The 25,558-nt window shown below is 48.5% G+C and overlaps 3 protein-coding genes across 7 annotated transcripts in view; all 3 read left to right on the top strand.

The window, feature by feature from the left end:
* Pofut4 (protein O-fucosyltransferase 4) overlaps positions 1–1,631 on the top strand; it is a 4,970-nt gene extending 3,339 nt beyond the window's left edge. The window contains exon 3 of the mRNA XM_075949502.1: positions 37–1,631. Coding sequence (XP_075805617.1) covers positions 37–184 — 148 coding nt within the window. The 3' untranslated portion in view covers positions 185–1,631. The remainder of the gene's footprint in view (positions 1–36) is intronic.
* A 3,517-nt stretch (positions 1,632–5,148) lies between these two features.
* Chchd1 (coiled-coil-helix-coiled-coil-helix domain containing 1) lies at positions 5,149–6,456 on the top strand. Its single transcript, XM_075949503.1, has 3 exons — positions 5,149–5,309; positions 5,402–5,520; positions 6,249–6,456. The coding sequence occupies exons 1-3, from the start codon at positions 5,186–5,188 to the stop codon at positions 6,360–6,362; spliced, it is 357 nt and encodes a 118-aa protein (XP_075805618.1). The 5' UTR covers positions 5,149–5,185; the 3' UTR covers positions 6,363–6,456.
* Positions 6,457–9,415: 2,959 nt separating this feature from the next.
* On the top strand, positions 9,416–25,487 carry Zswim8 (zinc finger SWIM-type containing 8). 5 transcript variants are annotated; one of them, XM_075949471.1, is made up of 26 exons: positions 9,416–9,914; positions 12,522–12,675; positions 12,918–13,012; positions 13,245–13,417; positions 13,586–13,693; positions 13,819–13,900; positions 14,007–14,127; positions 14,517–14,718; positions 14,870–15,045; positions 15,329–16,313; positions 17,245–17,376; positions 17,514–17,693; positions 17,795–17,978; positions 18,202–18,300; positions 19,127–19,251; positions 19,686–19,926; positions 20,023–20,181; positions 20,288–20,516; positions 20,688–20,980; positions 21,126–21,349; positions 23,114–23,602; positions 23,805–23,964; positions 24,060–24,236; positions 24,393–24,512; positions 24,808–24,918; positions 25,010–25,487. In XM_075949471.1, the coding sequence occupies exons 1-26, from the start codon at positions 9,707–9,709 to the stop codon at positions 25,468–25,470; spliced, it is 5,688 nt and encodes a 1,895-aa protein (XP_075805586.1). In that variant the 5' UTR covers positions 9,416–9,706; the 3' UTR covers positions 25,471–25,487. The 5 variants fall into 5 exon arrangements, with proteins under 5 accessions (XP_075805586.1, XP_075805584.1, XP_075805585.1 ...); XM_075949469.1 differs by having other exon boundaries at positions 9,576–9,914; positions 24,740–24,918; XM_075949470.1 differs by having other exon boundaries at positions 9,576–9,914; positions 17,245–17,355; positions 24,740–24,918.
* Positions 25,488–25,558: the final 71 nt, after the last annotated feature.

Consider the following 25,558-nt stretch of genomic DNA (forward strand, 5'->3'; position numbering starts at 1 on the left):
TCCCTAATTCACTGCTCTCCTGTTTTGTCATTTCAGCTGGAAGGAAATGTGGCTACAAGATTATTGGCAAGGTCTCTATCAGGGGGAAGCTCTCACTGCTATGATCCACAACAATGAAACACAGCAGAGGAAATTTTGGGATTATGTACATCAGATCTTCATGAAAAGGAATAAAAATCTCTAACTGCCCTTGCAAGAGCCTTTAGCGTGGAAGACGTCTGGAGACTTTTACTGTGGCACCAAAGGCCCATCCACTGTAACCTTTAGTGAATATCATCTACCTTGATGTCTTCACTGATTCTCCTGCCCTGTACTGGGGATGGAACTTGAGGTTTTTGAGAATGCTAGGCAGGTACCCTAGCCCTCTCCACTGTGCCTGAATGGTATGGAGCTAGTATCTCAGTCTATGGTAGTAGAGCAGCTGAAGCACCCATTTGACTCCAGTATGCTTCTCACCTCTAGCCATTTCATCATTTCAGATATGGACAGGATGGGTCAGGCTGGGATCTAAAACGTCCATCATGTAGTACCTTTCTCAAGAGTGTCTGTTCCTCATCTTGCTTTTCTTATCAGCTGTTTCACTGGTGGAGAGGCAAAACTGGGGTTGTGGTCTAAGCTAGCCGCCAGTTCCTGGACCTCGGCTTCTAAGAAGCTGGGCTGTAGGTGTGCAACACTATGCCCAGCTCTTCACGTTACTTTAAGATACTTGCACAGTCTTTAAAATCAAACATCATAATTTTAAGTGGCCCTTTCTTTCAGACTTTAGACTATTTCCACAAACACAGGGAAGATCTACAACCATCTCCATCATTCTTACTGCTTGGATTTCTTGTTCGGGGTATATTTGGAAGTCCTTCTCTCATGAACAGATTAAGTAGCTAACCTGTTGTAGGGCTGGAAAGATCTATTCAATTCATTACTCACAGTTTTTCAGACAGTTTTATGTTTCTGGGTTTTTTGTGGTTTTAGGAAAGCAAGCAGTCTGCTGACTGAGTAGCTGCAACCCTAGTATTGAGATTTTTTTTTTTTCCTTTTATGAAGCCGGCCCAATTCAAAGAGACTGAAGAAGGCAAGGGAGGTGGCTGGAGAGATGGCTCAGAGGGTAAGAGCATTGACTGCTCTTCCAAAGGCCCTGAATTCAATTCCCAGCAACCACATGGTGGCTCACAACCATTTGTAATGAGGTCTGGTGCCCTCTTCTGGCCTGCAGGCATACGCACAGAAAGAATATTGTATACATAATAAATAAATAAATAAATAAATAAATAAATAAATAAATAAATAAATAAATAAATGGCAAGGGATTTAAGCCACCATAAGTGGCTAGCTAAATAAAAACTTCAGCTTTCAGCTTGGAGAGATGGCTCCACTGTTAAGAGCACTGGCTGCTCTTCCAGAGGGCCCAGGTGTGATTCCCAGCACCCACATAGCAGCTCACAACTGTCTAACTCCAGTTCCAGAGGGTTCAATCCCTCTTTTAGCCTCTGGGCACCAGGTGCAAGTATGCTACACAGGCATACATGCAGGCAAAACACCCATACATATCAGATGCAGACCAACTGTCTACTGCTGTAGCTTACCCAGGAGATGAGTATTTCCTGGGGTTATAACAAAGAATGCCTTGGACCTTAGAGCTATGCTTATTGTGTTACTGTATTATCACTAAAGAGATCTCATGGTTTATCAGTACATGGTTGTAAACTGCAGGTTCCTGTGAATCAATATCTATACAGATAGATACATATGCATGTTAGACCCTTTAGCAGCCAGGCTTCATGGTTAACATTGTGATATCTGGCTGGGTGGTGGTGGTGGACGCCTTTAATCCCAGCACTCGGGAGGCAGAGGCAGGCGGATCTCTGTGAGTTCGAGGCCAGCCTGGTCTACAAGAGCTAGTTCCAGGACAGGCTCCAAAAACTACAGAGAAACCGTCTCAAAAAACAAAAACAAAAAAACCAAACCATTGTGATATTTAAGGATGTGACCAAGAAAAGTTTAAACAAAGGTTGAAATTACATTTCTAAAGTTTTTTCTTCTTCTTCTTTTGTGTGTGTGTGTGGGGGGGGAGTAGGACCCCAAGGCCCTGTGCATGCTAAGCGTGTGCTCTGGCTCTGAGTTATACTCCCAGACCTTTATTTAGTTAAAAATGCCTTCATAGTAGCATGAAATTTTTTTTTTTAAATTTATTTATTATGCATAGAATATTCTGTCTGTGTGCATGTCTGCAGGCCAGAAGAGGGCACCAGACCTCTTTACAGATGGTTGTGAGCCACCATGTGGTTGCTGGGAATTGAACTCAGGACCTTTGGAAGAACAGGCAATGCTCTTAACCACTGAGCCATCTCTCCAGCCCCAGTAGCATGAAAATTTTTAACCTGTTTGGTCTCTTATAGAGAACAAGAAGAAAAGATGTTTTAAAAAGTATCACAGATAGGTGAGTTCATGAGTGCTAGTAAGCACAATATACAATAGCAAGACGTGTGTGTGTGTAGATGGGCATGGTTGCACACACTTTAAGTTTCAACATTCTAGTACTTTGAGAGGCAGAAGCAAGTGGATCTCTGTGAGTTTGAGACTATCCTGGTCTAGTTAGTGTTCCAGGCCAGCCAGAGCTATATAATGAGATCTTGTCAAGAGAAAAAGAGAGGAGAGAGAAAAAAAGAGAAAGAGGATAGATAGATAGATAGATAGATAGATAGATAGATAGATAGATAGATAGATAGATAGATAGATATTCCTATAGCAAAGTAACTTAGACAAGTGCAATCAAGATTAGAACTCAGATAGCATATGAGCAACAAGAAAGGTAAGTGATGGTTATACAAAGTACAGGACCCGCAGCTCACATGAGTATTTTAGCACTTTTTTTTGTTGTCTTTCAAGACAGGGTTTCTCTGTAGCTTTGCAGCCTGTCCTGGAACTTGTTCTGTAGACCAGGCTGGCCTCGAGCTCACTGAGATCCACCTGCCTCTGCCTCCCAAGTGCTAGGATTAAAGGTGTGTGCCACCACTGCCTGGGTTCTTTAGCACTTTATGCACCAGGTGAGCCTGTTGTTCATAAATGGTTGTTGCTGGACAATCAAGCTTGCTTTTTGCTAAGTGCTACCCAGACTGTCCTTTATCCTATCATGTTATAGTCACAAGACCAGGGTAAATCAGGTGCTACATTTCCCAAAGGGAAGAACTGTGAGTGGCCACGTCATATTTACCAATGACAAAGCTTTACTTTCCATATGGAGAAAGCAAGCAAAATGATTTTTTTTTCTTTTGTGGGCTCAGCTATGTGTACAGCACCAAGTATTTGCTGCAGGTCATGGGTACTAGTGGTAGAAGTTTCTGATAGGAGTCTTATTTACCAGAATATGGGGTAGAACACAAGGCTGATGGCAAGTGTTACTATTTTTTATTATCATCTTAAGATTCATCTTATATAATAAATTGCTTTTTACATAGTGTCTTCTATTTGATTACTTTTTTTTTTTTTTTTGGTTTTTCGAGACAGGGTTTCTCTGTGGCTTTGGAGCCTGTCCTGGAACTAGCTCTATAGACCAGGCTGGTCTCGAACTCACAGAGATCCGCCTGCCTCTGCCTCCCTCCCGAGTGCTGGGATTAAAGGTGTGCGCCACCATCGCCCGGCTGATTACTTTTTTAAAATTACACTTATTACATGTATGTGTGTGGTAGCTTGTTCTACCCTGTACATGTGTATGTCAGAAAATAATTTGCAAGCGTTCAATTTTCTTTCCACCATGTGGTCCCAGGGACTGAACAAATATCATCAGGCTTAGTGGCAGCACCTTTATTCACCCAGTGAGCTATTTTGCTGGCCTCTATTTGCTTAACGTTTGAGGATGGGGGATAATTAAATTGCGGACTTGTAAAAAAATAATGGTAAACATTTATTCGTTTAACTTTTTTTTTTTTTTTTTGAGGCAGGGTCATATGTGTCCCTGCCTTGCCTGATAACTGGCTATGTAACGTAGCTTGGCTTCAGACCGAAGTGTGCTTGGATTACAGGCATATGCCACACATTTGGCATGACAGCTATTTTAAACACCGGGGATTTAGCAATAAACAAGATGCACAAAGTCTGCTCCTCTCATTTTAAATGTATTTTTAAAAAAAGATATTCAAAAATATTCTTTAGGTGTGTGTCTGTGTGTTGCCTATGAAGGCCAGAAGAGAACATCCCTGAGGGAGCTGGAAGTACAGACGGTTGTAAGCCCTGCGAAGTGGATGCTGGGAACCAAACTCTTTAAGTCGCTATAAGAGCCAGAAGCACTGTTAACCATGGAGCTACCCTTTCAAAGCAGATGTTGGGGTAGATAAGATCACAAACAAAGATTCAGACTGCGGTGGGTGCTGGTAGAGCGGCAGGAGAGGGAAAACTCTGGAAAAGTCATCCGTGTCGGTCATCCAGGGAGCATTCCGAACATCCGTGTAAACAATTTTAATATGAATGTACCCACGCAGTACATCGTGCCCTAAAGTAGAAATCATGAACTACATGATTGTTGGATTCCACTTCCAGTAGCAGAAATGTCTTGGGAGTTTATTTTAGGTGTCTGGCACATCTCTGGATTTGGTTTTGTAAAGAGCTAAAAGTCAACAACAATTGGAGATCCAGTTCTATAAATGGGAATGATATAAGTAAATATAATAATGTTAATATTATATATATATATATAAAATGTTATTCATAAATATTACAACCTTCCACCTTACGGCGTGGTCATTGCAAACGAATAAACAGCACCTACACAGCAGTTATAATTAGTAAAACAAACGAGCCGAATTCTCCTTGAGGTTTTAGAATGGTTCTAAGAGTTTTAAAAATCAGCCACTCTTACAGGTTTGTAAAAAACAATCTTTTCCAACCCAACAACCTTAACGCCAGGCCCAGGGGATCCAACGCCTTCCCTTTGGCCTGCACCGACACAGCACTCAGCAGGTGGCAGCCTCCGACGCGGAGTCCAAGCGTCCTGCCTGCTCCCCGAGTCCGCAAAGGCATAGTCCGGGACGGCGCACAACAGCATCCGGGGTCGGACAGGGTTGGAGCCTGGGGCTGCTTTGAGGCCAAGACAAGGAAAGTGCCCGCACGTCTCTCCGTGGGCCGCACGCCAAGAGCGTAAGGGTCAAGAGGGGTCACGCACAACGCGCGGAGCCTACTGGGAACGCCTTGCAAAATGGCGACTCCCAGTTTGCACGGCCGCTTGGCGCGGTTTGCGAACCCAGGGAAACCTGTCCTGAAACCCAACAAGCCTCTTATCCTAGCTAACTCTGTCGGGAACAGACGCCGAGAGAAGGGCGGTGAGCACCGGGAGCGGGGGTGGCTGGGTAGGCGTGCGGGAGAGATATAAGGTCAGCCGGTGACTGAAGGTCCTCCAGTTCTTCCCTTTCAGAGGCGACCTGTATCACGGAGATGTCGATGATGATGGCTTGCTGGAAACAGAATGAATTCCGCGACGAGGCGTGCAGAAAAGAGATCCAGGACTTCTTCGATTGTTCTTCCAAAGCTCAGGTGACAGCTAGCCCCTAGGGTGCCTTCTTGGGAAGAGAAAGGGAAATCAAATGAATGGTTCCCACTGCCTTGAGCTAAGTTATGGAAAGAGATTCTCATTCATCTCACCCTCGCCAAAGTGAGAAAAGCTAAGTTTTGACGATAGTTGACCTTTTTTCGTTTGTTTTGTTTCGAGATGGGGTTTCTCTGTAGGTTTGCAGCCTGTCTTGGAACTAGCTCTGTAGACCAGGCTGGCCTCGAACTCAAAGAGATCCGTCTGCCTCTGCCTCACGAATGCTGGGATTAAAGGGACGATGGCTGATCTTAAACGAACTTGATAACCAAAATAATAGTTTCAGGTGACACAAGCATTTGTAGGTCCTAAATCCCCTTTTTGTTTTTTTGTTCATTCCGGGGTGTGGGGGTGTGTGTGGGGTGTGTGTGTAAGTAAGTGCGTGCATCTTCAAATATGCAGGGGCATATGTGTGGAGGTTCTAAATCCCCCTTTTTTTCTTTCTTCATTCCGGGGTGTGGATGTAAGTTCATGCGTGTTCGAATATGCAGGGGCATATGTGTGGACACCAGTGTTGTGTGGTGGCCAGAGTTCACTGCCTGGAATTTTCCTCCATTTCTCTTTTACTTTATTCTTTGAGGCAGGGTCTCTTGGGGTTTGGAGTATTATAAAAATTTATGGGTCTAGGGTATAGTAAACTGAAGAACTGTTATTTTTCTTTCTGTTGTGTTTTCAGGAAGCCAGGAAGATGAGGTCAATCCATGAGACTCTGGAGCAGTCTGAGAGTTTACCTCCCCACAAAATGACCAAGTTATTACAGAGATTTCCCAACAAATCTCACCTCAGCTGAAAATGGAGAGACATTTTAAATGAACTATCATTTCTGAATGCTATCCAGAGGCATGTTAGGGTTTTTGAAGAATAAAATTAGTCAAAGGACTTAATTTTGCTCTTGTGAATGAACCATGGCCATTTTTTCTCATGAGATACTCCCTCCTCATAGCCAACCCCCATCCCGAAGATGAACCTCTTGGCCTTTCCCAGCATTAGACAAGCACTGAACCACAGAGCTAACCCTTTCTTGAGCCCTGTACTCTAGACTTTGGAAGTGCTTTGTTTCCTGATATGCTCTTCTTTTTATTATTATTATTTTGTTTGTATTGGTTTGTTTTTTTGAGACAGGGTTTCTCTGTTTAGCACTGGCTGTCCTGGAAATTCTCTGCCCTCAAATAACTCAGAGATCTGCCTGCTTTTGCCTCCTAAGTGCTGGGGTTAATGCATACTCCACTACTGCCTGGACCGGATATGCTCTTGAACAAGTATGGAGGCCTTTGTTGCCTTCCAAGTTCTTTACACCATTTAGTGCTTTTGCTTTTAAATACAGATGTGGTGGTGAAATCCCTGTGTATGCAGAGCTTTTTTGCCTTCAGCTGAATTCAGTGAGTGCATACTTCAAGAATAGTCTGTCCAGCTGGGCAGTGGTGGCACACCTTTATTCCCAGCATTCAGGAGGCAGAGACAGGTGAGTCTCTGTGAATTTAAGGGTCTACAGAGTGAGTTCCAGGACAGCAAAGCTACACAGAGAAACCCTGTCTCAAAAAAATAAAATAGTCTGTCCAAAGTATTCCTGAAGAAAGTATATAAACTTATGACACAGACGTCCTGTAGATATATTTTGATTTGTATAATTAAGAATAGTTTTTGGGAGGTAGAGAGATGGCTCAACATTTAAGGGTGCTTGCTACTTTTGCAGAGGATTGGCATTGGGTTCCACAGCAACCATAGTACCTCAACTGCCTATAACTGGCTCCAGGAGACCTGACATCATGTTCTGGAGCTTTCAAGTGCACTTACAGACAGATACACACGATAAAAACCTGTATGGTAGGTAGGCTGTTGTGGCACGCATCTTTAACACAAGCACTTGGGAGGCAGAGGCAGGTGGATCTCTGTGAATTCAAGGCCAGCCTTGTCTACAGAGTGAGTTCTAGGACAGACAAAGATACACAGAGAAACCCTGATTTGAAAAACTAAACAAGCAAACAAAATCAACCTGTATGGTGGTACATGCTGCCTTTTGTCCCAGGACTAAGGAGGCAAACAGACCTCTGACCAAGGCCATAAAGAACTTGTCTCAAAAAAACAAAAAGATAAATCATTTTTAAAAGTTGCTTTAAAAAGTGCAAACATTGGGGCTGGAGAGATGATGGCTCAATGGTCAACAGCACTGGCTAAGCTTCCGCAGGACCCAGGTTCAATCCCCAGCACCCACATGGCAGCTCACAACTGTCTGTAACTCTAGTTCTAGGGAATCTGACATGCTCACACAGATGTGCAGACAAAACACCAATACAGCACATAAAATAAAAATAAATGTTAAGGATGCAAACATCACCAAAGAATTAAATGTTCTTCCTGGTCTTGCTTAATTATCAATAAGCAGCGCTATGTTATAAACTTAATATTTACCTGACTACAGTCCAAATTGAAGATAAAATCTGTCCACACACACCCTCCTGGAACTATTTTCTCTTACTAAATAGTCTTACTATCTGTCCTAATAGCCCCGTGTCTTTCCACTAATCCTCCCACATGGTAGAGCTAAGATTCAGCAGAGAATTAACCTCATTGTAAGTTACTGGGTTTTTCTTCTATTTGTCTACTGCTTGCTGAAGGTATTTACTGTTCCTTAATAGTAGGAGTCATTGTGTAGGGTTTTACCTATGCTCTGCCTCCTCAGGCATAATCAAGCTAACCCTTTCCTTCTAGTTGATGGCATTAAATGTGGTCTAGTGTGATAATTACTGAAGTAAAGAGGGGTCTTTCCTCCGTGACCTTCAATAGCTACATTTTCCCATAATTGTGTATTCCGCTACAACTGCTTGGCTCTGCAAGCTGGATCTTTTAGTTAAATGAAGAAATTCAGTTTTTGAGAATTTTATTTTATTATTTTTTTTATTGAGAAAAGGAGAAAAAAAAACAAGTTTCCACCTCCTCCCAGCCTCCCACCCTTCTCCCCCTCCCCCCACTCCTTAAGGAGTCTAAATCTAGGGTCAGTAGATTCTCAGTAGTGTGGTAAGAATTCTCTTAACTGGGATGAGGAGAAATACATCTAACCATAGCTGAAATTTAGCATTTCAATCAAGGTTATAGGAAACAATCGACAGTAGCATTAGTGTCCATATGAAATAATTTGGGAGGGGGTGGCTAGGCATAAAACCCAGGGACTTGTAAATGCTAGGTAAACATTATCAATTAATTAAATACTCTGCCCGGTCTTGGTATTTACTGTACAAATAAACAGTACTATGTTACAAGTTTGTTTTATTAAAGTCTTTGTAGTTGTATTTAAACCTAATTAGTGTGTAATTCATAAACAATCAGGCGAGGTGGAGGGCACCCATGAACTTCCCTAGACTGATAAAAGGCTTACATCGCGCGAGCGCGCACACACACACAGACACACACACACACTAAAAATCTTTAGATTCAAAGGCAGTATCGAGGAAAAGGACAAGCTTTCTTTCCTGGCGCTCCCCCTTAGACTCTAGAAAGTGGCTGGATTTTAGGTTCTGGACTGCAACTCCCAGAAGGCGATGCGGGCTCAGGGCTATCCCGGGGCGTGACAATAACCTAGCCAATGGTCACTTGCACTATCCCCTGACAGCCTGAGATTCTGGACGTGAACGGCTGTCTTCCTTGGGGACATTGTGGGCATCAAGTAACTGCTGGAATCTGTGGCTGTTTAGTATTCCTTTGGGAGCTGTGGGTGAGGGTGGGCTCGAGAAAACAGCAGGCAGTGCACACACGTGTCCCCTACACCCGCCCGTACCGGTCCAGGCCCGGAGCACGCGAGGGCGGAAGTGGTGATGGCCGGCGCGGCCGGAAGTTCGGATCAGCTGATGGGGGAGGCGGCGCCGCAGCCGCCTAGAGGCCCTGACCGCCCAGCGCTTCGTCCGGGCCTCGAGTCTCGCAGACTGGCCACAATCCCCGCTCGCACCTCGCTGTTGGGTGAGGCCTGTCCCGGCGTCCCTCCCAGGCCCGAGATCCTCGCCCGGCACTGCCGCCCTGAGCGCCCCGGCCACCCCCAGCCCCGGCTCGCCCCTCAGGCCCCGGGCCTCCCCTCAGTCCCCGGCCGGCGGCCCAGGCCCCGGATCCGCGGGGGGAGACCCGGCCCCGGGGGGTGCGGGCCCCATGGAGCTGATGTTCGCGGAGTGGGAGGACGGCGAGCGCTTCTCGTTCGAGGATTCCGACCGGTTTGAGGAGGATTCACTCTGTTCGTTCATCTCCGAGGCCGAGAGCCTTTGCCAGAACTGGCGAGGATGGCGCAAACAGTCAGCCGGGCCCAATTCTCCCACTGGAGGCGGTGGCGGAGGTGGCAGTGGCGGTACCAGAATGCGAGGTGAGGATGAGGGGGGAAGGCTGCGAGGGGGAGGGAAGCAGGCAAACCCCGCTTGGGCCTTGCCTGGGAGCTGTCCGGACCGGGAGCTGTCCCAAGCTGAGAGCAGACTTCTGGACTCGCTTTTCTGTCCTTCCAGGGCTGGGGTGGCATCTTCACAGTAGAGAGACAGGATAGGCGAGGGGAGAAGAGAGGAGAAAGAAAGAGGGAAAGATGGGGAGGGAGGGAGAAAGGGGAGGACGAGAGAGAGAGAGAGAGAGAGAGAGAGAGAGAGAGAGAGAGAGAGAGAGAGAGAGAGAACCCGCCCGCGCTCTTTCGCGCGCGCTCACGCAAGATTGTGTAGTAGCAGAGAACATCCTGGGTTGGCCAGAAAGACCTTTTGTTATTCCTTTACGCCTTAGAGAGCGAATATGGGAAAGTATCCCTTCTCTGTTTTAAGAATATTTAACGGAATTTGGCCTTTAGTAAACCAGAATGTGGTTAGGCGTGGACCGTGCGAAAGTCACCACTTGAGGTGTGTCACTCTCTGGGGTGATGCGTTGGTTGCTTCGCTTCCAGGATGTTGCTCTCTCCTCCTAAGCTGCACCAAAAAAGGATTCCACCAAGAGGAAAGTGGAAGTGAACTTGCCAGTGAGAGGAGATGCCATAATTCATAGGATTAAACCAGAGGTTTGCTCCTGGCATCTGTCAGAAGCCAAGGCTGGGACCAGAGAGTGGGAGCCTTGGACTTCCTATCTGAGGTCTGGGCAGGAGGGGGAACGATAATTATCTTGGAACTCTCCTCATGGAGCACCTTTCTTTTGTGTTTCATTCATTCTTGGTCTCCAGTAAAGTTATGGATTCGTGCTGTGAAGAATCTTGCTTTGTTAGAGGGAATGGAAAGGAGAGTGAAGACAGGGAAGCCTCTCAGGCTCAGGGATCATCACATCTTTCCCTTGCTCTGCCCAAGGCAGTTTTTCTCTGGGCCTCAGGTCAGGCTGGCTTTCTTGCGTAGTTGAAAGGGTTAATTTATGTGTTCCAGCCAGGCTATTCCAAAAGACCTGTTCTGCAAGCTGTTGTGCAGGTGCCCCTTTAGGACGGAGACAGATTTGCCTGTGCCACTTTTTAGGAGTGGTAGTACCCAGCTTCAGTTGAAGAGATGCCACTTGTCTGCGTGCATATGCACACATAAACACAGGTCACAGGCAGCTCAGTGTGAATCTTTTGTGACCCTCTTGCTTCTTTCATATTTGAGAGTATGGATTGTCTGGGGGCTTCAAATTCTCTAACTTTGGGGGAAGCAAATGAAGGCATGGCAGTCAGGATTCTCAAATACTGAAGCCCTCCTGCATAGGTTAAAGTCTTTTCCCTTTTCTTCCCTTTCTCCCTGCCTGCCTTCCTCCTGAGACAGGATCCGGCTGTACAGTCTATGCAGGTCTTGACCCCCGTGTCCACAGCCTTCCAGACCTGGCCTGATATACCGTTTCTACCCCCATGCCTTCCTCAGCTACCTTCAGTTGCTTACTCAAAAAAGGCTTGCAGTTGTTTTTGAAAGGTTCTTTTCTGTTCTGTTATTTTTTTAATCCATTTTCTAATACAGTTGTTTGCTGTGAGATCTGCAGCCTGTTATGCTGCTACTGCTTTTTCTTGAAACAGTGTAGAAAACTCTCAAGTGCTAACTACACCCTACTCCAGGTGATCAGGAGCAACAGCCAGGTGCCCTGGGATAACTATCTCCTCGTGGCTTCCAGGATGGGAAGTCAGGCTTCAGGTTCCAAGAGGCCCTGTAGGCTCTTCTGCTTCTTGAGATCCCTAAGTAATTATTCTGAGTTCTGGCTCATGTTTTCTCCTTAGATGGAGGCCTGCAGTCATTTAGAGAAAAAGTGATAAGTAAAAAGGCAATCAGAGGTGAACGGCAGTGACACAGTACAATGAAATGTGAACCTAAATGGAGGGTGTGGGAAATTCGGTGCTGAAGCCTGTGAGAGTCCTAGAAGACACCTGTCTGGCTTGGAGTTTCCTAGACCTCTCCCTGCTATCTACTGTTCTGCTCCTGAGGTGGCCAGCTGACTGTGTGTGGCTGGACTGCCCAGCTCCCCTCTCTCGAAAATTAAGGTTCTTCTACTCTGACAAGAAGGGGGTGGGTTGGTTGGAGAGATGGCTCAGAGGCTAAGAGCGCTTGCTCCTCTTTCAGAGGACCTTCATTCAGTTCCCAGCACCCATTTGGCTCACGACCCTGTAACTCCTGACTTGTGGTCTGCATCGACTCCTGCACGCATATGCACAAGCCCACATACAGACACACGATTGAAAAAAATAAAATTTAAACTTAAAATATAGGGTATGGTGATGTACTCCTTTAATCCCAGAACTCAGGAGGTAGAGGCAGGGGGTTTCCAAGTTTGAGGCCAACCTGGTCCAGAGCAAGTTCCAGGACAGCCAAAGCCACACAGAGAAACCCTGTCTTGAAAACAGAAACAAATAAAACCCCAAAAGATAAAAAACAAAAAAAGCCTTCAAAATACATATTTCTAAGAAGATGGTGTGTGTACACAGGTACCCAGGGTGTGGTACTGGTACCAAGTAATTATGGCCCTTTCTCTTCCACCACCCCGACCTTTGTTTTGGAAGATGGGTTGGTAATCCCATTGGTGGAGCTGTCAGCAAAGCAGGTGGCATTTCACATCCCATTTGAAGTGGTGGAGAAAGTTTATCCTCCAGTGCCCGAACAACTCCAACTTCGAATTGCTTTCTGGAGCTTCCCTGAAAATGAAGAGGACATTCGGTGAGTCCAGAGAACTGATAATGGGCATTGGAGTTCTGGTAGCTCAGACTGGCCGCTGGGATTTCTGCAGAACAAAAGAGATACTGTAGTTGGAACTGCTAAGAGGAAGATAAGGGAAAGAGGAGTGCCTGGGATTTCCCCCAAGGAGTGTTAAGGGAGAGAGTTGTCTAGGACTTGGTGGTCTCTCAGTGTCTGAGGAAGGTTATTTGTTGGGTGGTGGCCATGACCTCTTCTTCCTGCAGTCTGTATTCATGCCTCGCCAATGGCAGTGCAGATGAGTTCCAGCGAGGGGATCAGCTGTTCCGCATGAGGGCTGTGAAAGACCCACTGCAGATAGGTAAGGTTCCATATGCCTTGTGCTAACCTTGTTCCTCTCATCACTGATCTTTGCGGTCGGGCATGGTTACATGTGTCTTTAATCCCAGCACTCAGGAAACAGAGGCAAAATTCAAAGCAAACAAACATACAGAGCATGTGGAATTAACTGTATAAGTGTGTGGCAGGGTTAAGTGAGGTCAGAAACTCTGGTCTCGGCGGCTACTTCTGATCACACCCTTATTTCTCCCTAGGGTTCCATCTGAGTGCTACAGTGGTGCCACCGCAGATGGTCCCTCCCAAAGGGGCCTACAATGTGGCTGTGATGTTTGATCGCTGCCGGGTCACTTCCTGTAGCTGTACCTGTGGGGCTGGGGCCAAATGGTGCACCCATGTCGTGGCACTCTGTCTCTTCCGCATTCACAACGTGAGGCCCTCCCAATTTATCCTGGCCCTATCCTACGCTCTATTCCCCCCTTCTCTGCTGCATGCCTGGCCACAATGTGAGCCCCTTTACCTCCCCTCTGCCCACCTCTGTCCAGCTCTAGCTCCTAAACCTTTTCTCAGGCGCTCCTATCTCTCTTTGCTCTTTCAGGCTTCTGCTGTCTGTTTGCGGGCTCCAGTCTCAGAGTCCCTGTCTCGGCTACAAAGGGACCAGCTTCAGAAATTTGCTCAGTACCTTATCAGTGAGCTCCCTCAGCAGGTGGGTGAGGTTGGCACATCTTCCCACTGCTGGCTTTCAGGCTTTGTATCAGCCTTCTCATTAGGCTCAGCCCTCTTGGATTCACGTGTGCCTTGTTCTCTTTGCCTTTGTCCCTGTTCCCTCAGATACTCCCTACAGCTCAGCGTCTCCTCGATGAACTCCTCTCCTCCCAGTCAACAGCCATCAACACAGTGTGTGGAGCTCCCGGTGAGTGTGGAGAGAAAGTGAGCACAGAGCATCACTTACAAAAGGCTCCTTGTTGTTAGGTGAATGAGCCCTTATCAGTAGGTGACTGCTTCCCTGTCATTCCCAGACCCTACAGCAGGACCCTCAGCTTCAGACCAGAGCACATGGTATCTGGATGAGTCCACGCTCACCGACAACATAAAGAAGACGCTGCACAAGTTCTGTGGCCCGTCCCCTGTGGTCTTCAGGTAAGTCGGATCTCTGCATACTGAATCTGTAGGTACTTCCTCGGGCCACTGAGAGATCTCTGCTCTGTTAATGCTGGTGTCTCCCACCTTCTCATCCTCCGTTGGCACGGTACCTGCACGCAGGTGTCAGGAATAAATCATGTTTGATGATGACTGTGGGCACTCAGAGTGCTTTCCGAGCTGGGTGGAGCCAGCGGTCATTTTTTTTTCTGCTTTGGGTGATCATACTGATGCAGATGCAGAGAAAGGTCAAAAATTTTGTCTCAGGTGTCCTTCCCCACTCTACTCCATATTTTGGGTCAGGATCCCCTTTAGATCAAAGCCCTACTCTGTTGTAGCACCATTCATTCAGCCCTACCGAATCATCATCCTCTCTGTTTATTTCACAGTGATGTAAACTCTATGTATCTGTCTTCCACGGAACCTCCTGCTGCTGCTGAATGGGCATGTCTGTTGCGCCCCCTGAGGGGCCGAGAGCCTGAGGGTGTTTGGAACCTGCTCAGCATTGTTCGAGAAATGTTCAAGCGGAGGGACAGCAATGCTGCCCCCTTGCTGGAAATCCTCACTGACCAGTGCCTCACCTATGAACAGGTAACACCACAGGACTGGGAGCTGTGTGGTAGTTTCTTTTTTTCCCTTCTCTTATCTTAGTCTCCTTTTTTTTGACAGGAACTTGGAGGAGGGGAGGGACTTCTTTCATCTTCTGAGCTATGGTATACCTCACAGTTCTCTTTGTCTCCAGATAACAGGCTGGTGGTACAGTGTGCGTACCTCAGCTTCACACAGCAGTGCCAGTGGTCACACAGGCCGTAGCAATGGCCAGTCAGAGGTAGCAGCCCATGCGTGTGCAAGTATGTGTGATGAGATGGTCACACTCTGGAGGCTAGCTGTGCTGGACCCTGCCCTCAGCCCTCAGCGGTGAGTCTTCCCCAGGATCACCACATTCTGACAAGGCCAGCCCGGGCCAGCCTGGACACTGATCTTGAATATGGGGATTTCTCTCATCTGGAGAAATGGGACGAGCTTAGCACTGGGGTTACCAGAGATTTGTGAGTCCTGTTTCTGACAGGCTTTCTTCTTCCCCTGCAGTCTCTCCCCACGGTACCCTTCTCCATGCCTTTCTATCTTATCTCCTCCTTTTCACTCGCAGTGCAGACTGCTTGTCATCCCTCTAGTAGCCTCCTGCCCTTTGTTTCCACAGCCGCCGGGAACTGTGTGCACAGCTGCGCCAGTGGCAACTGAAGGTGATTGAGAATGTCAAGCGGGGACAGCACAAGAAGACCCTGGAGAAGCTCTTCCCTGGCTTCCGGCCAGCAGTGGAGGCCTGCTACTTTAACTGGGAAGAGGCCTACCCCCTTCCTGGTGTTACCTACAGTGGCACTGACCGGAAGCTAGCCCTGTGCTGGGCCCGGGCCCTGCCTGCTAGGCCAGGAGCTCCTCGATCTGGGTGCCTGGAAGAGTCCCGACCCCGACCTCTTCCTACTGAGCCAGCTGTGAGGCCCAAGGAACCTGGGGCTAAACGCAAAGGATTGGGTGAGGGGGTCTCCTCACAGCGGGGTCCCCGCCGCCTCTCTACTGAAGGAGGAGATAAGGCTCTGCATAAAATGGGTCCAGGTGGTGGTAAGGCCAAGATACTGGGTGGGACTGGCAGTGGGGGCAAGAGCTCAGCAGGCAGTGGGAGCAAACGGCGGCTAAGCAGTGAAGACAGCTCCCTGGAACCAGACCTGGCAGAGATGAGCCTGGATGATAGCAGCCTGGCCCTGGGTGCAGAGGCCAGCACCTTTGGTGGATTTCCTGAGAGTCCTCCACCCTGTCCTCCGCCAGTTGGCTCCCGAGGACCTTCCACCTTCCTTCCTGAGCCCCCAGATACTTACGAGGAAGATGCTGGTGTATACTTTTCAGAAGGACCTGAGCCTCCCACAGCCTCTACTGACCACCCTAGCCTGCTGCCTGGGGAGGTCTGTACCCGAGATGACCTCCCTTCCACAGACGACAGCGGTAGTGGGCTCCACAAAACCAAAGAAGCGGTTCCTACAGTTGGAGAGGATGATGATGACTACCAAGCATATTACCTGAATGCTCAGGATGGGGCTGGAGGCGAGGAGGAGAAGGCCGAGGGTGGGACTGGGGAAGAACACGATCTGTTTGCTGGGTTGAAGCCACTGGAACAGGAGAGCCGAATGGAGGTAAGGGGACTGAAGGGGGGGGGGGTTCCTTTGGAATCACTAAGAGGCCCAGTGGCTCTAGCTGGAAGGGTCAAGAGGAGTAGATGACTGTTAGCATTTGTAGACTGTTCTAATTGGCATCCTGGTCTGCAGTCTGTCCTCTCTGCTGCTTCCACATTGATGCTTTTCTGGATAGTTTTCAGATACAGTGTCAGTGTATTACTTAAAAGTCTTCAGTGGTTGCTTGCTGCCCTTAGAATAAAGATGAAGGTCCTTGGCATGACTGTGGGGCTCCACTCTGATCTTTGCCAGTTTCTCCAGTGTTGACTTTGTCTTTCATCCTCTGTGTAGTTCACTTATTCCTGGAGCTTAGCACGCTCCCTCTTGCCTATATACTTAGGTCCAAATTGGCCTTTCTGCCTGGAATTCTCTTCTCACAAGACTTGGTTAGCTCTTGTTCCTTCTTTAGGTCTTAGAGACCTTAAAGATAGGGACATAAAGTTGATGAACTCAGAATCCCCTCCCTGCCAGCTGATGTGGTGGCAAATGCCTGTGATCTCAGCACTTGGGAGGTTGAGACAGGAGAATCTCCAGTTGGAGGCATTTTGAGCTACATAGAGAGATCCTGGCTCAGATAAAATAAAATAGACTTTGTCTTCTGAGAAGTCTTCTTCTGAGCTTCCCACAGCCTTTGCCGACTCCCCTAGCCTACTGTACCTGAGTTGACCCCTGTCACAAATAAGAGTAGCAGTGCACCGCTGTCCCGAGTGCCCTTTCTCAGCAATACTTGTTACCACATAATCTTGAATGTTGGTGGTGTCTGTAAGCAGACTGAACTCGTATGGTATGCCCAGGATAAGCATGGAACCAGTGCTTTAGGAATATGTACTACATAGTCGGGTGTGATGTTCTCCAAGGGAAGCCTTCAGTCTTTCGGTCCTATGTTCTGTAGGTGTTATTTGCCTGTGCTGAGGCCCTTCATGCCCATGGTTACAGCAATGAGGCCTCCCATCTCACTGTGGAACTTGCTCAGGACCTGCTAGCCAACCCACCTGACCTCAAGGTAGAGCCGCCCCCTGCCAAGGTGAGAGAGACCTCCTTCCTCTACTTTCCTGACCCCACTTATTCCTGTTCCTGTTCCCCACCCCAAGTGAGAGCCTCCTTCTACTTTCACTGAGGTGAATCAGACTCATTTGTCCAACTCTTTGCACTTCCATTTAGGGCAAGAAAAACAAGGTATCCACAAGCCGTCAGACCTGGGTGGCTACCAACACCCTTACCAAGGCAGCTTTCCTATTGACAGTGCTAAGTGAGCGCCCCGAGCACCACAACCTGGCCTTCCGAGTTGGCATGTTTGCCTTGGAGCTACAGCGGCCCCCTGCTTCTACCAAGGCCTTGGAGGTCAGAGGTTCCATTCGAGTCTTCTCCTTAATCATTGCAGATTCTTACACCTTGACCTCCATTGAGGTATAGGTGGTCTGAGTTCCTTCCTGTACTTTTAGGTAAAGTTGGCATATCAGGAATCTGAGGTGGCTGCTCTGCTCAAGAAGATCCCTCTGGGTCCCAGTGAAATGAGTGCCATGCGGTGCCGGGCAGAAGAACTTCGGGAGGGCACACTCTGTGACTATCGGCCTGTGTTACCTCTCATGTTGGCCAGCTTCATTTTTGATGTTCTCTGTGCTCCAGGTATAGTGCCTGCCCCTACAGTAAGTGGAGAACTTGGCGGGAGAAGGGTAGTTGTGTTGTTTTTTTTAAAGGAAAACCAAGATCTCTAAGACTCTGGCTGAGTCATCCTTAGGACCCATCGGGCAGCTTCATGGGTAGGTCTTGAATGGTGTAGGTCCTGGATTTCTTTGCATTCTTTCCTATGGTACTTTTGTTTGCCTAACTTAACCCAATTTTCATCTAGTGGTTTCTCCCACGGGATCCCGGCCCCCAAGTCGCAACTGGTGTAACGAGATGCCTGGAGATGAGGAGCTGGGATTTGAAGCTGCAGTTGCTGCCTTGGGTACGTGTCTTGTCTTGCGCATGCCCATGCTCTTGTCTTGAGCAAAGCCTGGATCAGGCCTTGAGGAGTTGCAGTGGGAAAGTCAAGATGGCATGTGAACCAACTACTTAGTTCTCATGACACAGTCAGTAATGCAGAGCAGGGGCTAGAGAGAGATGGCTCAGCACCTACTGCTTTTCTGGAGGACCCAGGTTCAGTTCTCAACACCCCATGATGGTTCACAACCATCTGTAACTACATTTCCCAAGGGATAAAATGTTCTCTCTTGTGGCTTCCATGGGCTTTGCAAGTACATGGTACACATGCACATAGGCAAAACACACACAGAAATAAAGATAAATAAAACTTAAATGTGTGCTACATATGGTGGGTGTTTAAAACACAACAAAATAATAATCTAAAGAAAGGTCTCAGGGAGGTGACAGAATATATAATGTAGGTTAAAAGATCAGGAAGTTTTAGACAGAAAATGGTCAGTTTTAATACCAGACTCAATGGTTATGCCTGCAATCCCAGTACTTGGGAGGTGGAGGCAGGAGGCTCAGGAGTCCATTTCATTGTTGTCTACATAGCATGTTTGAGGCCAGTGTGAGCTACACGAGATATTGTAGCAAGCAAGCAAGCACTTGGATGTGCCTGGCTGTGGTGGCGTACACCTTTTAGTCCTGTGGAGTAGAACAGGTTACAAATGTCTTGTGAAGCAGACAGAGCTACGGCTGTATACATGATAAGCAGTGGGAACCTTTTTCTCATGAGCTGGTGGCTGGCTCTGGCTTGTATGCTTTTGCTGTCTTTGGAGCCATGACCACTCCTCATCCTCTCACAGGCATGAAGACAACTGTGAGTGAGGCAGAACATCCCCTCCTATGTGAAGGCACACGCCGGGAGAAGGGTGACCTGGCCTTAGCACTCATGATCACTTACAAGGACGACCAGGCCAAGCTCAAGAAGGTAAGAGACTGAGGTACTGGGTTTTTGCCAGGCAGCGAGTGAGCAAAATGTCACTATCTTTCTCAGAAGTTTCCAGTACAATGACAAAAGTACTGGTTTGCCTGTAGGAGGTAAGTAGAGACTCCTGGAGACTTCTCATAAAGAACAAGAGACCAATGGTTCTTATAGGTATGCTTGGGCATGAGGTGGAAGAAGAGAAGCAGAGAGCATAAAGTCAATCATTCATTTATTTCAATATTTATTGAATATCAGTATATTCAGTCCTCAGGTAAGTGTTATGGAAGATTCCGAGACATGTAAGCTGGGAGGTTATCCTGTAGTTACAACTGGGGAAGACTTCCTGAGGAGGGAGCGTTAGGCTGCTTCAAGAAGAAAGGAAGGTAATAGACTTTAGGAAATAAAGGACGTCATGTTACTGCTTGTCTCTCCTTCAGATCTTAGACAAACTCTTGGACCGAGAAAGCCAGACACACAAGCCACAGACACTGAGTTCTTTCTACTCATCTAGCCGTCCAGCCACAGCCAACCAGAGATCTCCTTCAAAGCACGGGGCTCCATCTGCCCCCGGGGCCCTGCAACCTCTGACTTCAGGCTCTACAGGTCCTGCTCAGCCAGGAAATGTGGCAGGGGCTGGGCCAGGTTCCACTGAGGGCTTCACAGAGAATAATGTGCCTGGTAAGGTGGGGGCACTGGGAAGGGAGGAGGGCGGTGAGTGGTCATGTTGTTACGCCCTTTCCTGGGCTCATCTCAGTATCCTATTTTCTTACTCAGAAAGCTCCCCACATTCCCCCTGTGAGGGTCTCCCTCCTGAGGCAGCTTTGACTCCACGGTCTGAGGGGAAGGTTCCTAGCCGTCTAGCTCTTGGCAGTCGTGGAGCCTATAATGGTCGAGGTTGGGGGTCCCCAGGGCGGCCCAAAAAGAAGCATACAGGTACGACAACCTCTGGGATGGCACAGAGGGAAGGCTGGTCCTGAAGGCTGGAGGCTGACTTCAGGTACTCCTGATTTCTGAGACTGATTCATTTTGGGGGTACTAGGCATGGCCAGCATTGACAGCAGCGCCCCTGAAACTACATCGGACAGCTCTCCTACCTTAAGCCGAAGGCCACTTCGAGGGGGCTGGGCCCCTACTTCCTGGGGTCGAGGACAAGACAGTGACAGCATTAGCAGCTCTTCCTCAGACTCCCTGGGTTCCTCATCCTCTAGTGGAAGCCGCCGGGCTAGTGCCAGTGGAGGGGCCCGGGCAAAGACAGTTGAAGTTGGCAGGTCAGTAGGGAGAAATACCTATCTCTCTAATCTTGCACTTTCTCAAAACCAATTCCTATTGTGTCCCAGCTGTTGTCCCCTAACAGCCCTACTTACCCAGGTCTCTCCTAACCTACTTGGACGCAATTTTGAAGAAACTCCAACCCTGTCAATAACCCATTGCTCCATCAGGTGTTACAAGGGCCGTCGCCCGGAGAGTCATGCCCCCCATGTACCCAATCAGCCATCAGAGGCAGCTGCACACTTCTACTTCGAATTGGCAAAGACGGTTCTGATCAAGGCAGGGGGCAACAGCAGCACTTCCATTTTCACACATCCATCTTCCTCAGGAGGCCACCAGGGTCCTCATCGCAACCTGCACCTTTGCGCCTTTGAGATTGGGCTTTATGCCCTTGGCCTACACAATTTTGTTTCTCCTAACTGGCTCTCTCGTACCTATTCTTCCCATGTATCCTGGATTACAGGTAAGTCCAATGTCCTGATTTGCATACAGGATGGAGATGAATTGGAAGCAAGGGTCTTGTCTTTGTGACATTGCTGATCTGATGTAAGATATCATCCCCAGACGTCCAGTGGGGCCCACTTTGCTCCTTTTTCTTTTCCCTAAAGGGCAGGCAATGGAGATTGGCAGTGCAGCCCTGACTATACTGGTAGAATGCTGGGATGGGCACCTGACACCCCCTGAGGTTGCATCACTGGCTGATAGAGCATCACGGGCACGAGACTCCAACATGGTGAGGGCAGCGGCAGAGCTGGCTCTAAGCTGCCTGCCTCATGCCCATGCACTGAACCCCAATGAAATTCAACGAGCCTTGGTGCAGTGCAAGGAACAGGTACTTCTGCTCTCAGTTGTCTGCGCACGGGGAAACTTAAGTGCTCAGCATTTCTTCTATCAAAATTATGTGTGTGTGAAGGTCAGAGGACAGCTTTGGGAGTTTTTTCCTTAGACCTTGTGGGTTCTAGGAATCACTCAAGTTGTCAGGCTTGACAGCAAGTGCCTTTACCTACTAGCTATCCTGACAGCAAGTGCCTTTACCTACTAGCTATCCTGACAGCAAGTGCCTTTACCTACTAGCTATCCTGACAGCAAGTGCCTTTACCTACTAGCTATCCTGACAGCAAGTGCCTTTACCTACTAGCTATCCTGACAGCAAGTGCCTTTACCAACTAGCTATCCTGACAGCAAGTGCCTTTACCAACTAGCTATCCTGACAGCAAGTGCCTTTACCTACTAGCTATCCTGACAGCAAGTGCCTTTACCTACTAGCTATCCTGACAGCAAGTGCCTTTACCTACTAGCTATCCTGACAGCAAGTGCCTTTACCAACTAGCTATCCTGACAGCAAGTGCCTTTACCAACTAGCTATCCTGACAGCAAGTGCCTTTACCAACTAGCTATCCTGACAGCAAGTGCCTTTACCAACTAGCTATCCTGACAGCAAGTGCCTTTACCAACTAGCTATCCTGACAGCAAGTGCCTTTACCAACTAGCTATCCTGACAGCAAGTGCCTTTACCAACTAGCTATCCTGACAGCAAGTGCCTTTACCAACTAGCTATCCTGACAGCAAGTGCCTTTACCAACTAGCTATCTTGCAGTCATTCTTCCCCCTCCTTCCTTCCTAGAGGCCTAAGTTGCCTAGGATGGGCTTGAACTCACAGTTGTGCTCCAGCCTTCTTATAGTAGCTGGGACATGCCATTATTTTGGGGTTAGGGACCCTCTCTTGATTTTCCCCATATTTAGTTAGGAGTTTGTGAAGTATCTAATTTTTCTCTCATTGTAACATTTCACATATTGTAAATTGAGTATCTGTTAGGTTTTGTAATATTTTCCAGTCCATGAGCTATCTTGAGGATGGGACCCAAATCTAATTATGAATTTAATATTTTATGCATTAATTATACAAACAGCCTAGAGATAATCTTGTGTCTCTTGCCAGGCAATGGTGGCACACGCCTTTAATACCAGCACTTGGGAGGCAGAGGCAGGCGGATCTCTGTGAGTTTGAGGCCAGCCTGGTCTACAAGAGCTAGTTCCAGGACAGGCTCCAAAGCCACACAGAAACCCTGTCTCAAAAACAAAAAACAAAAAAAACTTGTGTCTCTCTTGCCCTCTTTCTCTCCAATGTATGTATGTATGTATGTACAATACAATGTATGTATATGTATGTATGGGGAATAAAATTCAGGGCTTCATACAGACTTGGCAAGCAACCGACTTACAGTCTCCATGTAAGTTTCATGTATGCATGAGCGCATATTTCATGGTGGTATCACGTTAGTGTTCAAAATGTTTCTGATTTTAGTATTTCTATTTTTCAAATTAGTGTTATTCAATCCAATAATATGAATTCACATTTTCACCCTTTACACTATGTTATAATCCTACAGTTAGGGTTATTCCCTTACATACACAAAGATATGGAGGCTTGCATTTAGGGACCAGGATGTTCCCTGAGGATAGCCTTATAGAAATGAGTCTGTGTGAAGCACTCACTACTGATACTGAGCACTGACCCTGATTTCTAATGCCCCCCTCAACTAGCCATCATTCCTGGGTAAGCCCTTTTCCCCTAACGCTCTGTGCTCCTTTCTAGGATAACCTGATGTTGGAGAAGGCCTGTATGGCAGTGGAAGAGGCAGCCAAGGGTGGGGGCGTGTACCCTGAAGTGCTGTTCGAGGTTGCGCATCAGTGGTTCTGGCTCTATGAACAGACAGCAGGCGGCTCATCCACTGCCCGTGAAGGGGCCACAAGCTGTAGTGGCAGTGGGATGAGGGCTGCTGGGGAGGCTGGGCGGGTGCTGCCCGAGGGCAGGGGTACCCCTGGAACTGAACCTGTTTCAGTGGCTGCAGCAGCAGTGACAGCGGCAGCCACAGTGGTTCCAGTCATCTCAGTGGGATCCAGTTTATATCCAGGTCCAGGACTGGGGCATGGTCATTCCCCTGGCCTGCACCCCTACACTGCTCTACAGCCCCACCTGCCCTGCAGCCCTCAGTACCTCACCCACCCAGCTCACCCTGCCCACCCTATGCCTCATATGCCCCGGCCTGCCGTCTTCCCTGTGCCCGGCTCTGCATACCCACAGGTGAGACTGGCGTTTTGTTGACTGTGTGGTAGTGGGAGAGCACAAGGAGTTTGTAGGGTTGGAGTAAAGTACTTTGGGAGTATAGTAGGCCTGTCCAGGAGTTCGGATGAGGTGTGTGTAGGGGAACCAAGGCTGCTAAGAAATGTAGGAATGCCCATTTGTCACGACATAACTTGGTATCTGTTCTTCCCTATCCATATAGGGTGTGCATCCTGCATTCCTGGGGGCTCAGTACCCCTACTCAGTGACTCCTCCCTCAATTGCTGCCACTGCAGTATCCTTCCCTGTCCCTTCCATGGCTCCCATCACAGTTCATCCCTACCACACAGAGCCAGGGCTCCCACTGCCAACCAGTGTGGCTTGTGAGTTTCGGGGACAGGGAGCAGGTGAATGGAGGGGAGGTGGCACACTGGGCATGGGAGGTAGGAAGGAAATCTCTGGACCTCCTCTCTCACAGTGAGCAGTGTCCATCCAGCATCCACATTTCCAGCCATCCAGGGCGCCTCACTGCCTGCTCTGACCACGCAGCCCAGCCCTCTGGTAAGCGGAGGTTTTCCACCACCCGAGGAAGAGACACACAGTCAACCAGTCAATCCACATAGCCTGCACCATCTGCATGCCGCTTACCGTGTTGGTAAGAAGTCCCTTTCTGTACTCTACCAACAGCTGGGTGAGGGGCTTTCTTCAGTGGATTCCCTCTATAGCTCTCAGTTTGTTTACTATGGGCCAGGTTCCTGGCTGGGGTAGAAGGTGGAGGATATACCCCATTGTGTGCCCATCTGTTTCCTAGGAATGCTGGCACTTGAGATGCTGGGTCGCCGGGCACACAACGATCACCCCAACAACTTCTCCCGCTCCCCCCCCTACACTGATGATGTCAAATGGTTGCTGGGGCTGGCAGCAAAGCTGGGTAACACCTCCCCTCCCCAGGACCATTGTCCCCCGACCTGATTCCCTACCATCCTATCCCAGACCTCCTTCCTAGCTCTTGCTCAGAGTTGAGGCCTTGGTCGGGTATGTGTGCAACCGTGGGGGGTGGAGGGAGGCTCTCTGTCAGGCCAGAGCTGAGATATGTAAGTGGGTCCCTAGGGCAGAGGTGGCCACCCCTGTCTCATGCCCCTCCCCCTGCCCCCCCAGGAGTGAACTACGTGCACCAGTTCTGTGTGGGGGCAGCCAAGGGGGTGCTGAGCCCGTTTGTGCTGCAGGAGATCGTCATGGAGACGCTGCAGCGGCTGAACCCCATTCATGCCCACAACCATCTTCGAGCCCCGGCCTTCCACCAACTGGTGCAGCGCTGTCAGCAGGCATACATGCAGGTGATAACTCAGGAAATATGGAGCATGTTCAGGGAGGTGGGCACAAGAGTGTGTACGCTTTGTGCTGAGATCTCCTCAACCCACCCTCCAGTACATCCATCACCGCTTAATTCACCTGACCCCTGCCGACTACGACGACTTTGTGAATGCGATCCGCAGCGCCCGCAGCGCCTTCTGCCTGACACCCATGGGCATGATGCAGTTCAACGACATCCTACAGAACCTCAAGCGCAGCAAGCAGACCAAGGAGCTGTGGCAGCGGGTCTCTCTAGAGATAACCACTTTCTCCCCTTGAGTCTGGCCCCTACAAGGCCCTATATAGGGACACAGGCCTGTGGCTATGGGGGCCCCTCACACAGAGGGAGTGACTCTTGGCTGGACAGGTCATCCCCACTCAATTCCCTGATAGCCCAGACTGGCAGCTGTTCTTGGGCTGTAGCTTGGGGCCAAGATGTCTCAGACCTTCAAAGCCTAGGGCTAGGAGAGACAGCCTCGTCTGGGAGAGGGCATTGGGTGGCCTCTGGTATTTATTTGGCATTTATAAATATATAAACTCCTTTTTTACTCTGTTTTTGGGTCCTTCCCTTCTTCTTTGTGTAGAAGAGCTGTGGAAAGTCAGTTGATACCTGCTATATTCTAG

The sequence above is a fragment of the Microtus pennsylvanicus genome, chromosome 15, assembly GCF_037038515.1.
Source record: "Microtus pennsylvanicus isolate mMicPen1 chromosome 15, mMicPen1.hap1, whole genome shotgun sequence".
Classification (NCBI taxonomy): domain Eukaryota; kingdom Metazoa; phylum Chordata; class Mammalia; order Rodentia; family Cricetidae; genus Microtus; species Microtus pennsylvanicus.

What these genes read in the sequence shown, in the direction of transcription:
- Zswim8 (XM_075949471.1), top strand. Translation starts at nt 9,707, where the DNA reads ATGGAGCTGATGTTCGCGGAGTGGGAGGACGGCGAGCGCTTCTCGTTC. An exon ending in CCATGTATCCTGGATTACAG is followed by an intron (nt 20,981 to 21,125) that starts GTAAGTCCAATG and finishes TTTTCCCTAAAG; the next exon opens with GGCAGGCAATGGAGATTGGC. An exon ending in CCGGCTCTGCATACCCACAG is followed by an intron (nt 23,603 to 23,804) that starts GTGAGACTGGCG and finishes CTATCCATATAG; the next exon opens with GGTGTGCATCCTGCATTCCT.
- Chchd1 (XM_075949503.1), top strand. Translation starts at nt 5,186, where the DNA reads ATGGCGACTCCCAGTTTGCACGGCCGCTTGGCGCGGTTTGCGAACCCA. An exon ending in CAGACGCCGAGAGAAGGGCG is followed by an intron (nt 5,310 to 5,401) that starts GTGAGCACCGGG and finishes CTTCCCTTTCAG; the next exon opens with AGGCGACCTGTATCACGGAG. An exon ending in ATTGTTCTTCCAAAGCTCAG is followed by an intron (nt 5,521 to 6,248) that starts GTGACAGCTAGC and finishes TTGTGTTTTCAG; the next exon opens with GAAGCCAGGAAGATGAGGTC.